This window comes from Lampris incognitus, chromosome 15 (assembly GCF_029633865.1).
Source record: "Lampris incognitus isolate fLamInc1 chromosome 15, fLamInc1.hap2, whole genome shotgun sequence".
NCBI classification, from domain to species: Eukaryota; Metazoa; Chordata; class Actinopteri; order Lampriformes; family Lampridae; genus Lampris; species Lampris incognitus.
In genome coordinates this window covers 23,696,254-23,718,040 of record NC_079225.1, presented here as the reverse complement: position 1 = coordinate 23,718,040, position 21,787 = coordinate 23,696,254, and the positions used below count along the sequence as shown (strand labels likewise).

At 43.5% G+C, this 21,787-nt stretch overlaps 1 protein-coding gene across 1 annotated transcript in view; it reads right to left on the bottom strand.

Moving 5' to 3' along the window:
- The window catches only part of snx17 (sorting nexin 17), a 41,069-nt gene that overhangs the window by 4,920 nt on the left and 14,362 nt on the right, over positions 1 to 21,787 (bottom strand). Inside the window, exons 3-10 of the mRNA XM_056294662.1 lie at positions 21,332 to 21,449; positions 19,424 to 19,488; positions 16,795 to 16,905; positions 15,335 to 15,425; positions 11,385 to 11,472; positions 8,905 to 8,974; positions 8,149 to 8,241; positions 7,554 to 7,757 (exon numbers count right to left, since the gene is read on the bottom strand). Coding sequence (XP_056150637.1) covers positions 7,554 to 7,757; positions 8,149 to 8,241; positions 8,905 to 8,974; positions 11,385 to 11,472; positions 15,335 to 15,425; positions 16,795 to 16,905; positions 19,424 to 19,488; positions 21,332 to 21,449 — 840 coding nt within the window. The remainder of the gene's footprint in view (positions 1 to 7,553; positions 7,758 to 8,148; positions 8,242 to 8,904; positions 8,975 to 11,384; positions 11,473 to 15,334; positions 15,426 to 16,794; positions 16,906 to 19,423; positions 19,489 to 21,331; positions 21,450 to 21,787) is intronic.

Genomic DNA, 21,787 nt, shown 5'->3' with positions numbered 1-21,787 from the left:
TATGTCTGCAGAATATTACAATACAAAATATGTAATAAATAGGCGACTAGCAAAATTAGGCTAGGCTTCTACCTTGACCTTGATTTTTGTGAGATGTACACTACCGTTCAAAAGTTTGGGATCACCCAAACAATTTTGTGTTTTCCATGAAAAGTCACACTTATTCACCACCATATGTTGTGAAATGAATAGAAAATAGAGTCAAGACATTGACAAGGTTAGAAATAATGATTTGTATTTGAAATAAGATTTTTTTTACATCAAACTTTGCTTTCGTCAAAGAATCCTCCATTTGCAGCAATTACAGCATTGCAGACCTTTGGCATTCTAGCTGTTAATTTGTTGAGGTAATCTGGAGAAATTGCACCCCACGCTTCCAGAAGCAGCTCCCACAAGTTGGATTGGTTGGATGGGCACTGCTTTGAGCAGATTGAGTTTCTGGAGCATCACATTTGTGGGGTCAATTAAACGCTCAAAATGGCCAGAAAAAGAGAACTTTCATCTGAAACTCGACAGTCTATTCTTGTTCTTAGAAATGAAGGCTATTCCATGCGAGAAATTGCTAAGAAATCGAAGATTTCCTACACCGGTGTGTACTACTCCCTTCAGAGGACAGCACAAACAGGCTCTAACAGGTACTATTTAATGAAGACGCCAGTTGGGGACCTGTGAGGCGTCTGTTTCTCAAACTAGAGACTCTAATGTACTTATCTTCTTGCTCAGTTGTGCAACGCGGCCTCCCACTTCTTTTTCTACTCTGGTTAGAGCCTGTTTGTGCTGTCCTCTGAAGGGAGTAGTACACACCGGTGTAGGAAATCTTCAATTTCTTAGCAATTTCTCGCATGGAATAGCCTTCATTTCTAAGAACAAGAATAGACTGTCGAGTTTCAGATGAAAGTTCTCTTTTTCTGGCCATTTTGAGCGTTTAATTGACCCCACAAATGTGATGCTCCAGAAACTCAATCTGCTCAAAGAAGTGCCCATCCAACCAATCCAACTTGTGGGAGCTGCTTCTGGAAGCGTGGGGTGCAATTTCTCCAGATTACCTCAACAAATTAACAGCTAGAATGCCAAAGGTCTGCAATGCTGTAATTGCTGCAAATGGAGGATTCTTTGACGAAAGCAAAGTTTGATGTAAAAAAAATCTTATTTCAAATACAAATCATTATTTCTAACCTTGTCAATGTCTTGACTCTATTTTCTATTCATTTCACAACATATGGTGGTGAATAAGTGTGACTTTTCATGGAAAACACAAAATTGTTTGGGTGATCCCAAACTTTTGAACGGTAGTGTATGTGTAATTACTGTTTCATATTAATTTTGTTCAGAGCTATTGCCTTTGGTTGTGATGTGATGAATAAAACATGGGAATTTATTTGAAATACCACTGTCAGGGTGAACTCAATGTGAATTCATCATTAAAAGAGTGAACTATTAATGTTAATTTAACAAAAATTCGTTTTAATAGGAATCAAATCTTTGTACTGGCTCTTGTGAAGCTATGAAATTACACATTTCAAATAAGCATAACAGCTTTACAGGTAGCAGCAGTCAACAACTAATGGGAGGAATGCTGTTGCTTTTGCTGTTGCATCACTGACTCAATGTCTGGCTCCACACTAGAGAGTTTCAGTCTCATACAGGGGGCTACATCGATCTTGTTCCTCTGCTTGGTTTTCAAACCAACCAGTGTGGAGAACCCAACTTCACAGTTGTAGGTGGTTGAAAACGGCATTAACACTTGCAAAACAGACTCAGCCAGCTCAGGATGTTCAGGTTGGACAAGAACCCAGAAGTCTGTCAAGCATTTTTCTCTGAACGCCATTCTCAGTGTTCCATCTGATGCAATGTCCACAAGACTATCCACCTTCCGTGCTGATAGTTTGGAACTGACGCGCTCAATGTGAGGTTGGTCTCCAAATGGATTTCTGATCCATTCAAGGTCCACATCCAATTCTGGAAAGTATCTTCCCAATTGCGTGTGAATGCCTTGCAAATGTTCCTTGAAGGCTGCAAGTGTGTTGCTATCCAGAACCTCTTCAGCTTCGAGGACAAAATCGGCTAGAGTTGGGAAACAGTCAAACTCCTGGCGATCAAGACGCGCGCACCACAGATCCATTTTGATGCGAGTGGCTTTAACTTTGTCCTGCACTGTAAAAACCGTGACCGCTTTTCCTTGCAGTGCTAAATTCAGGTTATTAAGCGTGCTGAACACATCAGCAAGAAAGGCTAGTTTTGCGAGCCATTGAAAGTCATGCATTCTGCCATAAAGTTCATCAGTTTGATGCAAAAACAGCTTGACTTCATCGCGCAGTTCAAAGAGGCGGGTGAGAACTTTACCACGCGATAGCCAGCGAACTTCTGTGTGGAAAAGAAGTCTTGTGTGCTCCCTCCCCATTTCTTCAAACAGAACTTTAAAAAGACGTGAGTTCAGTCCCTTGCTTTTAATTAAGTTGACAATTTTTACGGCCTCGTCCAAAACCTGTTTAAGACAGGGTGGCATTTTTTTACTGCCAATTGCTCTCTGTGGATACAGCAGTGCGTCGATGCGGCAGAGGGAGCGACAGCGCGTACACGCATAACCAGGCCCTTGTGTTTGGCTGTCATCGCCGTGGCACCGTCAGTGCACACGCCAGCACACCTCTTCCAATCAATGTTATTCTGCACAATGACGTTATTTAGGGACTCAAATATCGCCTCTCCTGTGGTGTTGGTTGGTAGGGATTGACAGAAAAGAAAATCATCGTGAACAGCACCCGCATGTATGTACCGCACAAAGCAGAGGAGAATAGCCTCGTTACCGATGTCCGTGGACTCGTCCAGTTGGAGAGAAAAAAAGACTTAACGCAGACGTGTCACCAGCTGATCTTGGACATTTGCCGCCATGGATGTTATTCGCCGCTTGACTGTATCATTGGACAGAGGTACTTTGTAAAGTTCCTCACTCGCTTTCTCCCCTAGCATTATGTTGGCCATAACCTTTGCAGCTGGCTTAACCAAGGTCTCGCCGATTGAGTGAGGTTTGCCAGCTTTCGCAATGAGTAGGGAGACCTTGTATGAGGCTTCGGTAGCTTTCGCGTTTTCCCCTGGCATAAAAAACTGTGTGGCTTCCTTTCTCGTGTGTCGCTCAAGCTCTTCATGTTTTCTCTCAAAAAAATGAACAGGTTTCGAGGTGTATTCCTTGTGTTTTGACTCGAAGTGATGCTTGAGTTTGGCAGGTTTCATTGCTTCATTAGCTAATATGTCATAGCACACAACACAATGAGGTTTTGGATCCTCAGCATCTCCAGTCCAGAAAAATCCAAATTGAATGTAATCGCTACTGTATTTACATTTCACTTTTGCAGTGGCTTTTTCAGAGTGTTGTGCTAGCTAGCTCCTGCTGCAAACTGTTAGCACTATGGGACTCCATGCTAACACTGACGCGCTCAATGTGAGAAGGAAGTCTTTGCACCTTGTTGCTTACATTGTTCGTCGTTTCTCCGGATTTTCTCTTCAGCCACCGATCCATGATGTTTGTATTTTGAACGGTTCACTTCACTCTTTGTTAGATTCTACTTAATTTTCACAATAGTCAGGAGGTCTTTGATATGAAAATCCTGTTATTGGAATGGAAGCTAACTAGGTAACCTAGGTAACACAGGCTAACTGAAGAGACATGACTCAAAACGCAGGTTTGCATTAGACAAATTGAACAACATTCTTAGGCTTATTTAGGCTACATTTTGATTCACTTTTAATTTAGAAAACATTTAGAAAACAGCTGTACTCGTAACTTTGCATTGGAACGCAGATGAAGGTGATTTGAGAAACACGATTTGTTTTGCAATCCTCCCGCGGACCACTTGGGGGCTCGCGGACCACTGGCGGACCACACTTTGAGTATCACTGGTCTATTTCAAATATATACACATCTTTTCCTTTCTTTAAAATTTCCAAGTACTACAAAATAGATATTTATCTCTGCCAGGCAGTAGTCTGGAGGAGATTATGCATTTAGCCATGTGTGTGTGCACGTGTGTGCATGTGTGTGTGTGTGTGTGTGTGTGTCTGCAGCTAATCTCACAAACTACTGGATTCTTCAGCCTAAAATCTTTTGTACACAGTTATGACTGAATGATGAAGAACCTCCCATGGTTGTAGTGATTCAAATCCTTCGAAAGGTTTGTTCTCACCGCTCCCTCTCTCCATTCACGCTCTAGCTCGCTCGACCAATGCTGCTCTCTGTTGCTGCCCGATCTGAGTCAACTGTGTGCATGTGCGACTCACATCTACGGTTGAGTCTGATCGGGCAGCGACAGTGTCAATACCAAAACATTATGTATTCAGGTTTGAATCTTGAACGTAAACAAGAAGTCGATCGTATTTCACAAGCCAGCAAATCATTCACTGCTGATCTCAGCACAGGAGAACTGGAGGAACACTGGATGAACCAAAAAGTAATTCGCCATATTCACCTCGCCACCACGTGGAAGTGCCATAGTCTCCAATGTTAAAACTCCGCTATAAAAATACAATTTCAAAAGTAGGATCGATCACAGTTACAGCTGGAAATCCTCTCAGCAGCTACAATAAAGCATTTCCCATGGCTGAGCTATGTTTTCTTACCGTGGTTTTATGAATGAAAGTCAATCAGCAGAGCAGCCATTCACCTTCATTCATTTTATATCATGAAATCTGTGACGGTTAAACACATTCGAAGTCTATCAATAAGGTCTTTAAAATTATGATAGCGTGTCCTCTGTCATTTCATGTCAGACTTGGTCACATTCATGCAAGGGTCCGCCAAGGAGGCTGCACATCCAGAGTGACAGGCAAAACGTTTTTATTAGGTCGCTTTGTTCGCTTGAGCGCTAAACAACTTTCTTCTTCGTATTTCCTGTTCAATCAACTTGGGCGCTGGACGAAGGTCTTGTAATGGCAGGAAAAACACTTTTTTTTTCTGTCCGTGTGCATGTATTTCCCTTCTCCCAGTAGGCGAAAAAAGGGTTTGTCACCAAGTCCGAACACAGGAGAAGGGGAGACACGTACGCCTGGTGGAGATCTGCACTCTACTGAGTGCACTCCTCTAGTTACTGAGAGCACTCCTCTAGTTACTAGTGCTGTGGGTATATTCATGCAACGCTCAGCCTCATATTCATCCAAGTGTCTTTCTTGGTATGAAGAGTATGTGTTGCCAAAGAAAATCTTTTGCCCAAAGATTTGGTTTAAGCACCTGAGAGATAGCCATAGATGTGTGGTGACATCACAACAAGGGTAGAACATGGGTGGGATATATCAATACCTCCAGTGATTATTTTTGTCAGTTGTTCCTTCAGTTTGTAATTTTGCAAAGAAAAGTTGCAAGATCTAGCCAGTTTTCTAATGAAAAACATCAGTCTATAGATGTGTTCCCTGTCTGCAGTTGACCCCAGAATTTTGACAGGCTGTGTATGCCCATTCGTTGCTATAGTAACCACTGCTAACCACTGCGCCACCATGCCACCCTCCTTATGATCAATTCTCATGTAATAGGTTGATGTATCCCGACCTGCGCACACTGAAAGACTAGCAAAGTCAAACTATTCCTACAAAGCCATTCAAAAATATATAATCCACTCGGGTGAGTGAAGGCATTCAAAAAGCATCTCCAGGTATCAACTCAGAGAGCTAGAGACAGAAACTAGCTTCTCTTTCCTTTGCAAAATACCCACCTCCTCACACATGCACACCAAGATCCATCCATCAATCCATTATCTGAACTGCTTATCCCGCTCTCAGGGTCGCAGCGATGCTGGAGCCTATTCCAACAGTCATTGGGCAGCAGGCAGGGAGACACCCTGGACAGGCCGCCAGGCCATCACAGGGCCGGCCCGCCCCACACACACACACACACACACACCTGGGGACAATTTAGTACGGCTAATTCACCTGACTTACATGTCTTTGGACTGTGGGACAAAACCGGAGCCCCTGGAGGAAACCCACGCACACATGGGGAGAACATGCAAACTCCACACAAAGGACGACCCCGGATGACCCATCAAGGTTGGACTACCCCGGGACTCGAACCCAGGACTTTCTTGCTGTGAGGCGATCGCGCTAACCACTGCGCCACCATGTCGCCGCACACTAAGATATGACTATCAAATATGCACAACATCAATAACACAAGTTATAGCTTTCTAATCCCTGTTGCATGCACATATAGTACTTCCTCTTTCTCCTAGTACTTCTCTCTCTCTCTCACTCATTCATATACATGCCTGCACAAATACATAGACAACTGTTTATACTCTCTCTTTTTGCACAAGTATACAGTTTTCTTGAACTTCCTTTTACAAGCCCCCTTGGAGAGAAGAACCTCAAGATGTCGTTTTAGATCTGAAGATGTATTGTAGCACCTAACTGGCTGGATTCATATAGTTTTTTTCCCCTTTTTTCAAGAGGAAGGGACTCGTTAAACTTTCTTTGACCTTTAAGAATGGAGTAGGAGTTAAGGGGTGTGTGTATGTGGTCAGTTCTGAACGTCTTATGTTTCAGATAAATTAACATGCATTTTAAATCCAGATGTGTTGCCATCGGTCCACAACCGGGAAAAAAAACCAAAAAAAAACACATTACAAAACCATCTAGGGTTGCTGTAATTACAGATAATAACTATTGCTGTTACAACAATGCACAGTGAATTCAGAATCATCTCACCCATTTACAGTACACTTAAATGGGGCTTGCATCTTTGCATGTATGAATGCTTTTATGCCATTCAAATGGGAACAAACAGAATATGTGCCGACCCAGAAGTGGCAATAGCTTCTTCCGTGTCTCTAAATTTGCACCCAAGTCAAATCTAGAAGAGGAGAGAAAACTGCCATTGACACAGAAAAAGGAGAAGAACAAAAAAAGATCTATCAGTGTCTCTGTGAATGTGAACAGACAATATGAGGGAGAAAGCAGAGCAAATATAATGCTGCAATAACTGCAGCAGAGCGTTTTATCTTGCAACTGAACTGCACTGGAATAAAACTATACACTGTCAAACAGAGGAGCACAATAGGAGACATTTCACCATATACAACTGAACAGATTATGCATGACAGAAGAGAGCACTGTGCTGCATGCCAACTATTTCCTCGCCAACAGCCACTATCAATTAGCATAAACATTGTTGTTCTGTGTGTGAGCGTGGTGGATCAATAGAACAACAGCCTAATGTGGGCTATGTGTTTGTGTTGCCGGACTGATGAAGATGGATAATAAGGAGGTCAGCACTTAAAAACCCACAAGAGGGGGGCGAGAACTGGTGCTTGGCAAGCGTAAAAACCCACATTTGGCTCTTGCGTAAGTGTGACACTGCCTTTGTAAACCTGTATATGGCCCGAGAAGAGACTGTGGAAACGCAAAGCTACGCTGGCCTCAGACTACACTGGCCTGCCACAGCTGACTCCTACAACTCTTCTAAGAAAAAAATGAGCTGAATTCCAATTGGGTAAGTTTTCCTCCCCTTTTCCATCCGTCCTCACTGACCAACCATACACACATGCACACACACACACACACACTCCACTTACAGAGGAGGTGACCCGCCAGCATCTCATGCGCGTGACCTTGAAGCTCCCCTCCTTCATCTGTTCGTTGGGGAGCTTGACATGGAAGTTGAGCTCGTTGTTGCCGGCGCTGACTATCACGTGGCAGCCCTTCTCAGGGAAGTCAGTGATGCAAGGGTCGAACTTGATATAACCATAATATTTGAGTGTCTGACCTAGACGGATGAACTGGTTTAAATAAAAATAAAAAATGGAGAGAGAAAAAGTGGAGATCTTAGATGACAATGTTTTTTCCAAAGTGAGCTTCTTCTTTTTTTTCCTGAATCCTAGAAGAAAACAGCTGAGGATTCTCAAATGGATTTATGTAACAGACCTGCTCTTTTCCACATGCTTTTCCAAAGGACTCTGTTTGAGAGCAGTAAGTGTACTTTTGGGTGTAATGAAAAATTAATGTCATATGCATTAGTAAAACTAGACTAATTGAATAACAGAATGGAGGCAGTAGACTCTGCAGTCTCCAGATTCCTACTTGGTTAGAAAATATTTTCTGTGTCTGCAAGACAGATTCAAGGTTGACAGTGTACAGGCAGAGCGACATCCAATGGATGGACTTTCTTACCTCTTTTTTGGAGCCTTTCTCCTGCAGCGATTTGAGCTGTCTTTGCTGCTCTTTGTTGACAAGAATCCACCCTCGCTCAATGTCAGACATGGTCTGGAAGAGCCAGGAGAAGAAGTGAGGTTATCTTTCTGCATAGATAAATAAAACACACAGCGTTGTAAAAACCACCTTTTATTTTGTGCTTCAGTACACGTGCAGAGATCTGTGTTGGGAACTAAATTACAGAAAGTCTTGTTTGTATGAACACGGTTGACGAAGCAGAGGAAATAAACATTCACTAGTGGAGGAGGGCATGTGCGTGCACGCACACACGCACACAACTGCTTATTTGCTTTGATTATATTTTGATATCAGAGCTGTGCGTCAAACATTCAGGCAACACTCAAACCCAGATTCTAAATCACTTAGTTTAATCCGCCTCTAAATCACTGTTGCTGAAGGAATCCGCTATAAATAAGATCACAGAGGTACGCTCTTATCTTCCTCTGTGGGATGATAGCACCATGCAAGCCCAATGAAACCCAACAACCACGAGCAAGCAAATATTTTGACAAGATCTGAATCTCCGGTTTGTCGGTTTTCTTTAGGAGGACTCTTTTGATTTGAGAAAACCGCCACACAACTAAGTAGAACAATAACATTTGCTTTTATTGAGGAGACCTCTGTTACTGCAGAGAGGAAAATGTCTGGCTCACATACACATGCAAAACACAACACAATCCAACAACACTGACAAATAAGGAGTGAAACCCTTACCTGGGCATATAACAAGTTCAGGCCGACTCTGTTTTCCATTACATCACTATCGTACGCTGTGTCCCAGTAGCTGCAAAAAATACACAAGAGGAGTCAGCCACTCGGTCCCTCGACCCAAATCTCCAAGCTAAATCTGCCGCAGTTACTCTCAGCAGGCAAAACAATTAGAGCAGCACCCCGAGAGTTTATAAAGCTCGACACATATTCCACACAAACACAATTTGTAATGGTGAAATGAGAAACCATGTCATATCTGGCTCTCTGCTGCTCAGTTTCAGCTGTTTCAGACAAGCCCAATTTGCTCATGGCTTCATTCGCTGTGAACAGTAGACAACTGTGGGCAGCAGGCTAAGACTTTCAACATGACAACTGGGTGAGACCTTTTTTGTGGTTAGTTTTGCTGTGATGAAACAGCTAAAGAATAACCAGAGAGGATGACTAAGACAGAGACATGTGCACACACACGTGAACACACACACACACACACACACACACACACACACACACACACACACACACACACACACACACACACACACACACACACACACACACACACACAGAGTCGAGCATCTGCGTGAGCTGAATGTTCCCGCGTGTGCAGATGTGCTGGTGGTCTCGTGCCACCGGCCCCATCGTCACATGTCATCTCCATTATGGAAGTGGGAGTGTGATTAAAGACCAACTTCAGCCTCACCTGCTGTGTTCGTCTTTAAACGCACAGTTTAGGAAATTACCATTTGAACTGAGAAGCTTTTTGATGCTTTGATTTCAGACTTTGAAGCCTGTGCAGCCAGAGCCCCCCGTCACCGGGCGGAGAAGCTCTGCACCCCCTCATCCTCACAGCCGCGGGTCTCTCCGCTTCGCTTGTTAAAATCTCTACGCCTTGACGCCTCTCTTTCGACACCATAATCTGGGTGTGTAATTTAAACACATGGTAATCTCCTGCCACCACGTATGTGAGTGAGGACGAGGTGGGACGGGGGTGGTGGGGGGTGGGGAGCGACATGACGTTTCTTCGCCTCATTAACAATTCAAAGTCACCGGCAAGGGAGAAGGTGCTTATGAAGGGAGCGCCAAAAGGACTGAGATACAGTCTCGAAAGGAAAGGGAGGGATGGCGCAATCGGGATCGGCACGAATGAGTGCATTTCTTTTAGAAGTCCACTTTCATTTTTAAGTAAATAAAAACCTGATATGTCAGTTTGCAGCATCACGAGCATGCAGCTATAAGTGACTCCTTCTTGGCTTGGGGCAGCTAAGTCAAAGAGACTGTTTTGATTCATTTTAACCTAATCCACATGAGGATCTCTTGAGCTAGGGGTCTATTGGGTAGTTATTTTAAACTAGCCACCACCCCCCCCACCTGTTAGTTCTGCATTCATTCTGCGTCCTTGTTGCTCTACAGTGCACGAGCGAAAATAGGTCAGGGAGACAAACTTTCCTTGCAGCGAAAAAACAAAGTCAACATCCTGTCTCCCTCAGTCAGTGGGAGGCAGTGTCACGGAAAGAGAGTCTGGGCAATATATGAGGTATGAGGGTGTTATCGTGCTGAAGTGGGGTGCAGTTGCAAACATTAGATATGCAGTTGCGGCAACATTCAGATTCTCCAGCCAAAGGGCTGTAAACAGACCGAACGGCCGTCCTGGTAGATGTGTAGACTAAACAATATGTATACTGGGATTGCATGAGCCCAAAGACCTCTCCCTCATATAAACGATGCTCCTCTCCTAATTTATTTTTTTTTGTTCACTAAAACAGTCTTATCTGCAAAGTAAAAATAAATGACGGTGATATCAATGATGAAGTGCATGAGCTGTGCATGAGTAGCAGGGTACATGGCAGCCTGTCTGGTGGCTGCCTGCTTGTTGATGCCCCTTGGTCTGGGTAAACAGTGGGGCAGACTTCTCACAATACCTCCATATGGTCCCACTTACACAGAGCAATGGGAGACATGCTGGAGCAATTTCAGGTTAAGAGCCCCTTTTGGCTTCGCTGGGGCGACAGTTAAAACCCTCCAACTGTCTGGTCACAAAAGCTCCGGTACCTGAGGAACAAAAACCTACTCAAGTATATTCCACATTAACTGCCATGCAGCGACGTTGCATCAGGTGGTCAAGCCAGATAAGCTGCCCACGTTCAGCAGTTTCTCCCAGGAAGGGTGGACTGGTGGAGATAGGGATCGAAGTCTGGTGGAGAACAGTGTATTCTTCCAAAATGTAAATTCCTGGGTGCTTCGATCTGCGCTGGCTGAACTGCGAGTCAGATAGAAACGGTCTACCTGCTGCACATTAAAGGGAAAATGTTGCCCGTGTCTTCACAGCCCCAAGTATACACACACAAACACGTACACACAAAACACCCACACACACAACGAAGGAGTGCTAGAAAATTATAACCAGAGCCATAGTTTAACCAAACCAAGTGTGGAGGAGGGTGCTTTGGCATTGACAATGTATAATTCATAGCGTGAGCGGGTACCTTTTTCGCAAGAGTATGTGAAACTCGGAGTTCCGCAGGCTTGTGATAGATACATACGGCAGCTCAAACTCCTGCAGCTTCCGCACAACTGAGAGAGAGAGGGGGAGAGAGAGAGAGAGAGAGAGAGAGAGAAAGAGAGAGGGAGAGGTCGGGGGAGGAAACAAAAGAATGAGCACAGCTACAGCATCGTCCCAAGGACATTTGGATAACAGCGATGATAACAAATAACAATGAGGGAGGAGAAGAGTCCATCTGGATAGATCCCAGCAGATAAAGGTGTGTTCTTGTGTGCGTTTCAGGGATAAAAAAAAAAAAAAAGAAAAAGCTGATAGTGCGTGTTTGCTCACAAACTGCAGCTGTTTCTCTGAGGCCCCTTCCGCTCCACAAAGTGAACGAGATCACAGTTTGGCCATGCTGCTTGCTGCTTCTGGCTTTTTAAAGCATTGGTAAACAAGCACACTGCACTGCAAACCGAATGGTTAAAAAGCACTTCTTGAGTTTGCCATTAATTTCTGTAAAATTATGCGTTTTCCTCGCTACAGTGCAGAAGTGCACAGTGCACGCTGGTTAACTTCCATGTAGGGCATCGCCTGAGCAATTGGAGAAAACAGAAAAGAAAAAAAAACACCTGTAAAGTGAATGGCTGAAAGTTCTTTGAAAATTTGGAAATCAGTAGGAGACAAAGAAATATATAAGTGTCAACATCGATATTTCTATTTTTGATTAACATGCACGTTTAGGGAGGGATCACCAGGGGCCTGGGTAGGCGTGAAATTAATTCCTCCCTGTATCCTGTTTGGTTCATACTCTGACTATCTGTTCCTCTTTGATCAGGGGATTCTGGGTCAGATTTGCTCAAACAGTCGCTATACATAAAAATATGCCTGTAATTCTTCTTCTTCTTCTTAAAACACACCTACCTGCACAACGATCGCTGCCAGAAACTCACTGTCCGTGTAGGGTGTCCTTGTGATGTTAAGGTTTGTGAAGAACTTTTTGCTTTTAATGTACTTTTAATATTTATTGTGCATTATTTGCTTTTGTGTAGCAATGTGGTCCACGTGAAATGCAATCTAGTTCCCCTTATGTATGAGACATGCATATGCGGAAATGACAATAAAAGCAGTCCAAGTTCCTTTCCCTTGCGCTGCTTCCCAGATAAAAATACAGTGGACAAGAAGGAAAAATATGCCAGCAATATATAGATTCAAGTTCAACTTGCACCATTTTCTGCCTGGGACAACAAATTCTGGCGTGAGGGGTGACGCAGCCTTTGGCAGGTGCAAATGGAAAAGGAAACCCTTCGAGACAGCAGCTGGGATAGAGGATGACCCCCACAAAGTGATGAGAGATCCAAGATGGATCTGGAAAATCGGGAAATCTAAGTGTGGAAAGCTTCATCCCTCCGCCACTGTTGACGCATTTACAGATGTGATGAGCAAAACCTGCTGACGTCTTGCTGCAGCAATGCTGCTGCCATTACTTGTTGTAGGGTGGCATGGCGGCCGTTTGGAACGGCCCCTGTCATTTAAGCTGATTTCAACTCCTGTTCCTTGTTTGGCTGCCAGGAGACACATTGATGTTCGTTATTCTGCAGTTTGGGGGATTAGCGTTTCATACTTTACAGTAGCACAGCAGCTCTGAAAGTGCAAAGCAGAAGCCCTATTTATATCTGCAATGGGACAACGCTGCACTGACCACAGCCAACCACAATGCACGCCTAGAATGTTCTTATCAAACAAAACACATTCACTGTACAATGCATTACGCCGTTATGTAGGCATATGAAAATGTGGTGCAATAGCTACTCTCCAAACATTAAATCAACTATTGAATTTACAGTGTTACTTTGAAAAACAAAATTAATAGTACATTGTTTCAATTGTTAAATGGTAGATAGTATTCATCTGTTGTCTGCAGGTCGCTTGTTTCCTTGGTCTGTATATTTGAACTCCTTTGGTTCTCCTTGCCCATCATGTCCTGTTGTCAATTCTGCCTTGGTGTTTGTATGTCTTGTTTTTGTGTGAGTTTTTATTATACTGGCTGCAAACTAATTTCCCTGTAAGGGACAATAAAGAGACTTTGACTTTGACAGTAAAGTGAGGAAAAACTTTGAAACTCACCTCTGAACATTATCACTGAAATGGGATTCTTTTTTTTTTAAACTACTTTTATTAATCCCCGGTGGGGCAATTCTTTTTCTGCATTTAACCCATCCTAGCTGTGTAGCTAGGAGCAGCGTGTCATGCAGTGCCCGGGGACCAACTCCAGTTCTTCTTTCCATTGCCTTGGTCAGGGGCACAGACAGGAGTATAAACCCTAACATGCATGTCTTTTTGATGGCGGGGGAAACCGGAGCACCCGGAGAAAACCCACCACAGACACGGGGAGAACGTGCAAACTCCACACAGAGGACAACCTGGGGTGACCCCCAAGGTTGGACAACCCCGGGGTTTGAACCCAGGACCTTCTTGCTGTGAGGCGACAGCGCTAACCACCGGGCCAGCATGCAGCCTACAGTATAGCTGTGACAGGCTGTACTGTAGGACCCAGGCTCTAAGTTACCCACAACAAAGAAAGGGAAGAAATCAAGATTTTCTTTCCTTTGAGTTTATCAAATAATTGCTCATTGCTCTCCATTAAAATGCAACTCTCCCCTGATTCAGCCCTGTCAATACAGGGAAGCTATTTGCTATAACATGATCCATCCGTGAAGCTAGTGGCAAAAGCTGTAAGGATGGAAATACTGTAAACTATACAAACACTGTAGATTCATTACCAAGCTGCAGGAAGTAACAATACTGACAAACTGACAAAATGCTATAGGGCAGGAAGTGTAAAACAACACCTCTAAAATGCTTCTTTTTTTCTTCTTCCAAAAACATATCCAAAGCATGCCACTGTGGACTTGTACTTTGGTGAACAGAGGGGCATCACTGGATTGAAATATGGTGTCAGAGAAATGTGTCTCAGTACGTGTAGCGAGGGGAAGCCTTCAGCAGCAAGACAACAGCTACACCATATAATCAACACATTTACACCAATATAAATGCATTACAATTATTTGCATAAACAAAGTGTAAATGTGCGCGTAATTAAATAATGCATTCAACCCAGAGATGGATTATTAGGACACGGGGTATGACAGTCATGGGCGTCCTGCAGCTCCGTTTTTAGCGAACCGAGCCATCATCGCACAACAGCAAGGCAGGCTGGCAAAGCTGTCAGAGCCGAGCACTCTTAGGTTCTTGATGAAAGACACAGAATTACAACATAAACCTGACTTCAATTTGCCTTCATGTGCACCCCCCTATCTTAATCAAAATTTTTATCCTTTGACCATAATGACACAAAGGCAGTATGATTAATTTCCCTTTGCATAGCCAAAATTTGTTTTTCTTAAAACGCAGCCAACTTCTTTATCGAATATATCTCCCCCAGTCCCGACCCCAACTGGCTTTCATTTGCACAAAGTATTTGAGAGAAATTCTTGGATGACTTGATAATGAAGTTAACTTTTTTATGTGTGTGTGTTTTTTTTTCTAAATCAAAGAGCTAAAAGTACATCTAGTCTGCATTAATCAACAACAGCTTATTTACTTACATTTAATCGACTGCTGGGTTTATAAACTGAAACGGCGTTAATCATTAAGTGTTGAAAATATATGATTTATTGACCTTCAGTAGAATTTTTTTAGCAAACAAAAAAAGGCCTAAAAATGCAACAATAAGTCAGCTACATAAATTATGTTTGGTTTCGGTACAACATTTCCTTGGACCCCCTTTTACTTACATTCTTTCTCCACCACTAATAAACAATTTCAGAAGGCATACAAATTATAGTGCACCAAGACCAACAAAAATATCAAAGCCTCACAGATTTCCCTTCTTACACTCTTCTGATTTAAGATATGAGCTTAAGGTTCAAGGTTGATGCTTTCAGTACTCACATGTTAAACCCCCATCCACACTTTCCCGAACGAGATAGAGGCTGAAATAACCAACAAGGTCATCTGGAAGGTCAAGCTTCGCTGCAACAGCCTGTGTAGAGATAAGAGCACATTATTTCCAAGATGCAACTTCATGTTGCTTTCCCTTGTATCTTACGTTTATCATTTCCTAGCTATACAAAATGAGGTTAGTGTTAATCAAGAGGAGACAGAAGAACAACCAGCAGCACAGTATCAGATGGAGGAGAGACTTGACTCTGTGAAGGCAGAAGGGCATCCATGGTAGAAGAAAACTGGGCACATTACTACAGTAATACTGCATCATCTTTAAAAATATTTGGCGTGGTAAGGTACAACTACCTTTTACCTCGGTACCCTGGTTTACTCTTTCTAAAAAAAGCAAGGTGTAATTATTCACTTTATAGAGTGTGACAGAAATACAGACCTTTGAAGTCCACCCATCTAACATGCTTTTGAGAAGAAGGTCTAGGGTTAGCACGTTTTCCTTAAGAGCACTCAATAAAATCTGATTTATGGCTCTCAGTGATGAAGGGCAGCTCATGATGTTTACCATGCCCAGTAACAACTACCACATATGTGTCTGGGGCCATTTTGGAGTTTGTAAGGAGGTGCCAGGTTCCTTTATGACTCCACTTTTGAGTCCAAAGATAGGTGAGTTTGGTAAATGTTGACCTGGGATCAATTCTTTTCCCCCAATAACAGGGACACATGCTGGAATATATTACCAGGCTTTCTTTTTTTTTTTTTTTACTGTATCCGGCCAATTATCCCACTCTTCCGAGCCATTCCGGTCACTGCTCCACCCCCTCTGACAATCCAGGGAGGACTGCAGACTACCACATGCCTCCTCCCATACATGTGGAGTCACCAGCAGCTTCTTTTCCCCTGACAGCGAACAGTTACGCCAGGGGGACTTAGCACGTGGGAGGATCATGCTACTCCCCCCAGTTCTCCCTCCCCCCTGAACAGGCGCCCCGACCGACCAGTGGGGTTGCTACTGCAGTGACCAGGACACACACCCACATCCGGCTTCCTATCTGCAGACACGGCCAATTGTGTCTGTAGGGATGTCCAACCAAGCCGGAGGTAACACAGGGATCCAAACTGGGATCCCCATATTAGCAGGCAACGGAATAGACCACTACACTACCCGGACGCCCCACCCATTACCAGGCTTTCTGGTCTGAGATGGAAAATAAAAATCTATTGCTGTGTGATTCATCAGTGCTTACTACATGCTACATTACCTCAAGGCACAGCCAGCAACTGCCCACTGGCATTTTTATCACAACAGAGACTGAACGCACACAGATATCAGAGGGCCAAATCAGCTGCGATAACATGCATAGAGAATTAATATAATGCAACTCAAGGCCTTAAGTGCTACTGAAGGACAAAGCAAACACACGGGGCTTCATAGAAAGCACCCCAGCACAAACCTCAAGGACATCTTCCGTCTGGTCCGAGGTCAAGATGTTGACTGTAACCTTCTGACCATTGGAGAGGGAGATGTCTAGAGCGACCTCTTCTGTGGGGATCTGCTGGGTCTCCTGTGTGGAAGACAGAAAACATAACAGCTTATCCTTCACGGTTACCTACATAGATCATCTTCACATTAAGTAACATGAAGGACACAGTGAGATGGGGATGGTATAAAGAGCACAAGCTCATCACAGCACAGTTGATAAGGCAAAAAATACACGATTCCTTTACTACAGTCACTATTGTCTTTTCAAGGTGACTTTGGTGTCCATATCACACCATATCACAATGACTGGGTTTGTTTTAATCTTCCCAAATTAACACAAATCGCACTGTGATCCAATAACCCAGACTACTTTAGGAGTATTGAAAAGACAGGATAAAAATCAACATACTGTGCATGTTTCAGTCAAAAAAAAAAAATCCAATCAGTCCTATATGCAGTAGTACCATCCAATTTTCAATAATGCTCCCTAACAAGACTAAAGGGAACTGCTTTTCAGGTGCACTGCTGTGTTCCTGCAGCAACTCCACAAAAACAAGACAACTGAAAAATCACCAGTAAAGGAATATAAAATGGCCAAAAAAATTGGCAAAACTCTTTACAATTTTAATTTTGGAAATAACAATAACTGGATGTGGAACTAATGAGAAACATGAAATAGTTAACTGGATTAAAACTGGATTCTTGCCCCCCCAAGGCAGTCTGTCGCATCCATTTATAAACGTGACGTAAATGTCTGCAAAAATGAACTTTAAATCTCCCCGTTCTCTCTACAAGGAATCTCAAGGTGCTACTCCCTGTGATTGAAGGTGCAGATGAAATTAAACGACGGTTAGCAGCTCATCTCCTATTCTGCACCTGCTGTCCTGACAGTGGGAGACAACAGGGAGGATGGGCGGGTTGCGAAGTGGACGGAAAAATAGCGCCTCTAATGAGAGAGCAAGACAGAGGGAGAGGTGCAGGATGGGTGTGACATGCGTGCAGACACATGCTCTGCGGTCACAGAGGTTAGTGGATTTGTGCCGACCCTGGCAACACAGGTCACAGCATGACTGATGGCTGTTAAATCCTGCTGCTGGGTCTGAATAAGGCAATACCACACCGGCATTATGAAGTGGGCTCACCAGGCAGGCGGCAACGGCAAATGGGAGCGGCATTCCTGTGCTCATGATCCTATCCTCATCCACTAGTAAAACAGCATGTTTTGTCATTAATATATTACAAGTCTGTTGATAAATTCAGTAGGATGACTCAACTTGCCTCTGCATTTACAATATTTTTAAAGGTTAAGGTGCAGTTGTAAAAAAAGGGGGCCCAACTCCCACACGGGGTGTAACTGTGCTGTTAAATTTGACCAATGGTGTCAAGGCTCATAGTCTAATGTCTCACATAATCATAATCCAGACTTTAATGGTCACATCCACATTGAGTTTTGTACAGATGATGATTTCATACCAATTTGTTGTATTAACTTATTATTGTATACCCCTGCTTTGTTTTGATTGTATGCTGTCTGATACAGTGATGCTTCTTTTGTTTTTTTCTCCCCCCTTTTCTCCCCAATTGTATCCAGCCAATTACCCCACTCTTCTGAGCCATCCCAGTCACTGCTCCACCCCCTCTGCCGATCCGGGGAGGGCTGCAGACCACCACATGCCTCCTCACATACATGTGGAGTCGCCAGCTGCTTCTTTGCGCCTGACAGTGAGAAGTTTCGCCAGGGGGACATAGCACGTGGGAGGATCATGCTTTCCCCCCCAGTTCCCCCTCCCCCCTGAACAGGCGCCCCAACCGACCAGAGGAGGTGCTAGTGCAGTGACCAGGACACATGCCCACATCTGGCTTCCCACCCACAGACACGGCCAATTGTGCCTGTAGGGACGCCCGACCAAGCTGGAGGTAACACAGAAACTTGAAACGGCGATCCCCTCATTGGCAGGCAATGGAATAGACTGCCATGCCACCCGGACGCCCCCCATAATCCAGACTTTAATGGTCGCATCCACATTGAGTTTTGCACAGATGATGATTTCATACCTATCTGTTGTATTAATTTATCATTGTATACCCCTACTTTGTTTGATTTTATGCTGTCTGACACAGTGACACGGTGCTGCTTGTTTTTAACTGAGTTTTTTGTACAGTGTCCTTGAGTGCTCTGAAAGGTGCCCATATAAAAAATGTTTTACTATTATCTTTATAATCTTTTCATGCCTGCACTCAAGACTAAAAGCTGTGACTCTCACTTTTCCAAATACCCTGACACAGAAGGTCAAACAAACGGAGTATGCACACCATACCGCAACCTGTTTCTCTGTCACACATCGAAGTGGTTGAGAAAAGTGTGCCAGCAATGTCCCTGACAAACCTCCCATTACAACCATTTCACCCGACAAGTTACAGTGCTGCAGAGAGTAATTCCCCGCCTGCCAGCAATTACTGCATCAGCCTTTTGGCTTGAGAAATGGATCCTGCTGCCACACGGGCCTGATGCCCATGTTGACGCAACAGAAAACAGACTGACAAAAAAAAAGAAAGAAAAAAATTTGAAAAAACAAAAACAAAAAATAAAAACAACCAACCTGCTGGGCTTTCCTTAAAAAACTGTTGAATAGCTCACTGGCTCCAAGCAGCGGGTCCTGACGCACTGTAAAGAAGTGGGGAAGACAATGTATAAGACGTTAATCCAAAACAGGAACATGATGACAAAAATGAATGCAATAACGGGAACTAATGAGAAATGAAGTTGCAATATATTAGTCATCTCCCATTGTCCAGTGGACCGGAACAAGCAAAAAGGGAGTTGAGAATGATATACTTGGCTTTGGCACCAACAAATCGCCAATTAGCTGGGGACGCTTTTTTGCAAATGCAAATGATGTATTAAGATAACCCTCTTTAGATTCATTTTCATATCATGTATCTTGATTTTTTTAATGGTTATTACAATTGCTTGGAAGCAGTAAGTTGGCAATTTATCTTAACACAGAAACTATCAAACCTTATGCACTTCACGAAAAGATGTCTTGCAACTCATCGGATGTTTTGTTCGGTTTCTGTTAAGTATCTGCTACGTAATGTTAACAGGACGACTCAAAGTAAGTCTCCCCATTTGGTAAATAGAAAATTAAATTGACAGAAGACCAACTCGACCTGTGTAACCTTAACTTGTTCTGTGGCGAAATTAACTGTGTTCATTGTGCAACATCGCCCAGTACAGTTAACTCATTGTTCTATGACCTACGTCTTCAATATGACTAAGTGTACCTAAAGCACAATAAACTCTTTTGATAAAGATTAGTTTACCAACACTATGAGTTCAAAAATTCAGACTCTCGTAGGTATTCAGTATACATGATATTTCATTGTTATGTGCTCAAAAACAGGCACATAAGACAGTCATTGCGGATGCTAAGACCCAGTAAGTCCTCTCCCTCAGAGCAGGTTGTGTCTGAAGTTGTTAATTTTCCATAACCATGTTAAAGCCATGATGTAACTAAGCCAACGTCCAGCCAAGAACACTGTGTGTGTGCTCCCAAAACTATGAGCAAATACGCGCTCCAACAACGATTCCTTGTTCTGCTGTAACTGCCAGTGCTCGAGTGGATTAAAACAAACCCTCAGCGTTGCTGCCAGTTCTCCTCCATTCACTTTGCGTGCATGGCCAAAGTTCACCCTTGACTTGTTTGGAAAACCTGAGGCAGCAGGCTGGAGCCTCTTGATTTGGCATACCAGTTCCTCTGTGGGCCTTGAACTGGATATACAAGTTGCACAACACCAAGCACTTCCAGAACATCAACAGGCACTTGTTCTGTATCCGGGAGTTATTGTGGGTTAAAATATTCAGGAATATAACCGACTTCTGAAACTTTTGTTCAGCAGAAAAAACCTGGCGTTTGCCTGGATGTGGCACACTACCATTAGAGTATCCCAAACTGTGGTATACTACCATGACCACCAGGGAATAAGTCCAAGTACTGAGCAGGGAGAACGTCTAACTTCAGGTGTGTCATCATACTCCCTCCAGAGGCCTGTGGCCCCAAGTCCACACATGCTTTGTGCTCGGATCAGCAGTGCCCTGAGTCAGACATACATAGCTTTTATGTGGCCTGAAAAGACCAGTTTATGCCTGCATGGGCTCATGATTGACACTTAGCAATTTTTGGTTTCTTGGGGAGGCACAAATTCAGCTAATTGTGTTGCACTGCCACGCAGACATAAAGTGAGCATGTTCTTGTAACCAAGTAAACAAAGATTCTCCAGATTAAAAAAAGGAGAAAAAAAATGTTATACAGCTCATCTGCATTGCATCACCGAAAAGATAAGACTTCAAATCTATCTCAGAACTGTAACACTATCAAATAAAAATAAACACACACACGCACACAAACCCACACAAGGCATTTCCTCAGAGTTTTATTGCTTTTCAGAATTGAATTGAAATGCAATACAAGCCACCTGTGACAGTCTATTAAACATTAATAACTTACCAGCTTGCATGTATTTCTCCAGCTGTTCTCTTCTCTGCTCTACCTCGGCAGGAGTTAGCGTGAAAATCTTCTTTGGAGGGAAAGCAGGCACCACATTGCTGCCATACTCCTTCTTTATCTGTCAACACAGGAGAACAGTCGTGGTGCTAAACTGGGAATTTATGATATGTTATGACAACAGAACACCTATACTGTCCTTTGTGTTGCAACAGTGAACCAAGAAGTAATGTGAAGAACAACATTTCCATTCCATTCCATTATCCAAGCTGCTTATCCCAACTGGCTTCATGGGATGCTGGAGCCTATCCCAGCAGTCATTGGGCGGCAGGCAGGGAGACACCCTGGACAGGCCGCCAGTCCATCACAGGGCTGACGCATTCACCTCAAGGGACAACTTAGTATGGCCGATTCACCTGACCTACATGTCTTTGGACTGTGGGAGAACATGCAAACTCC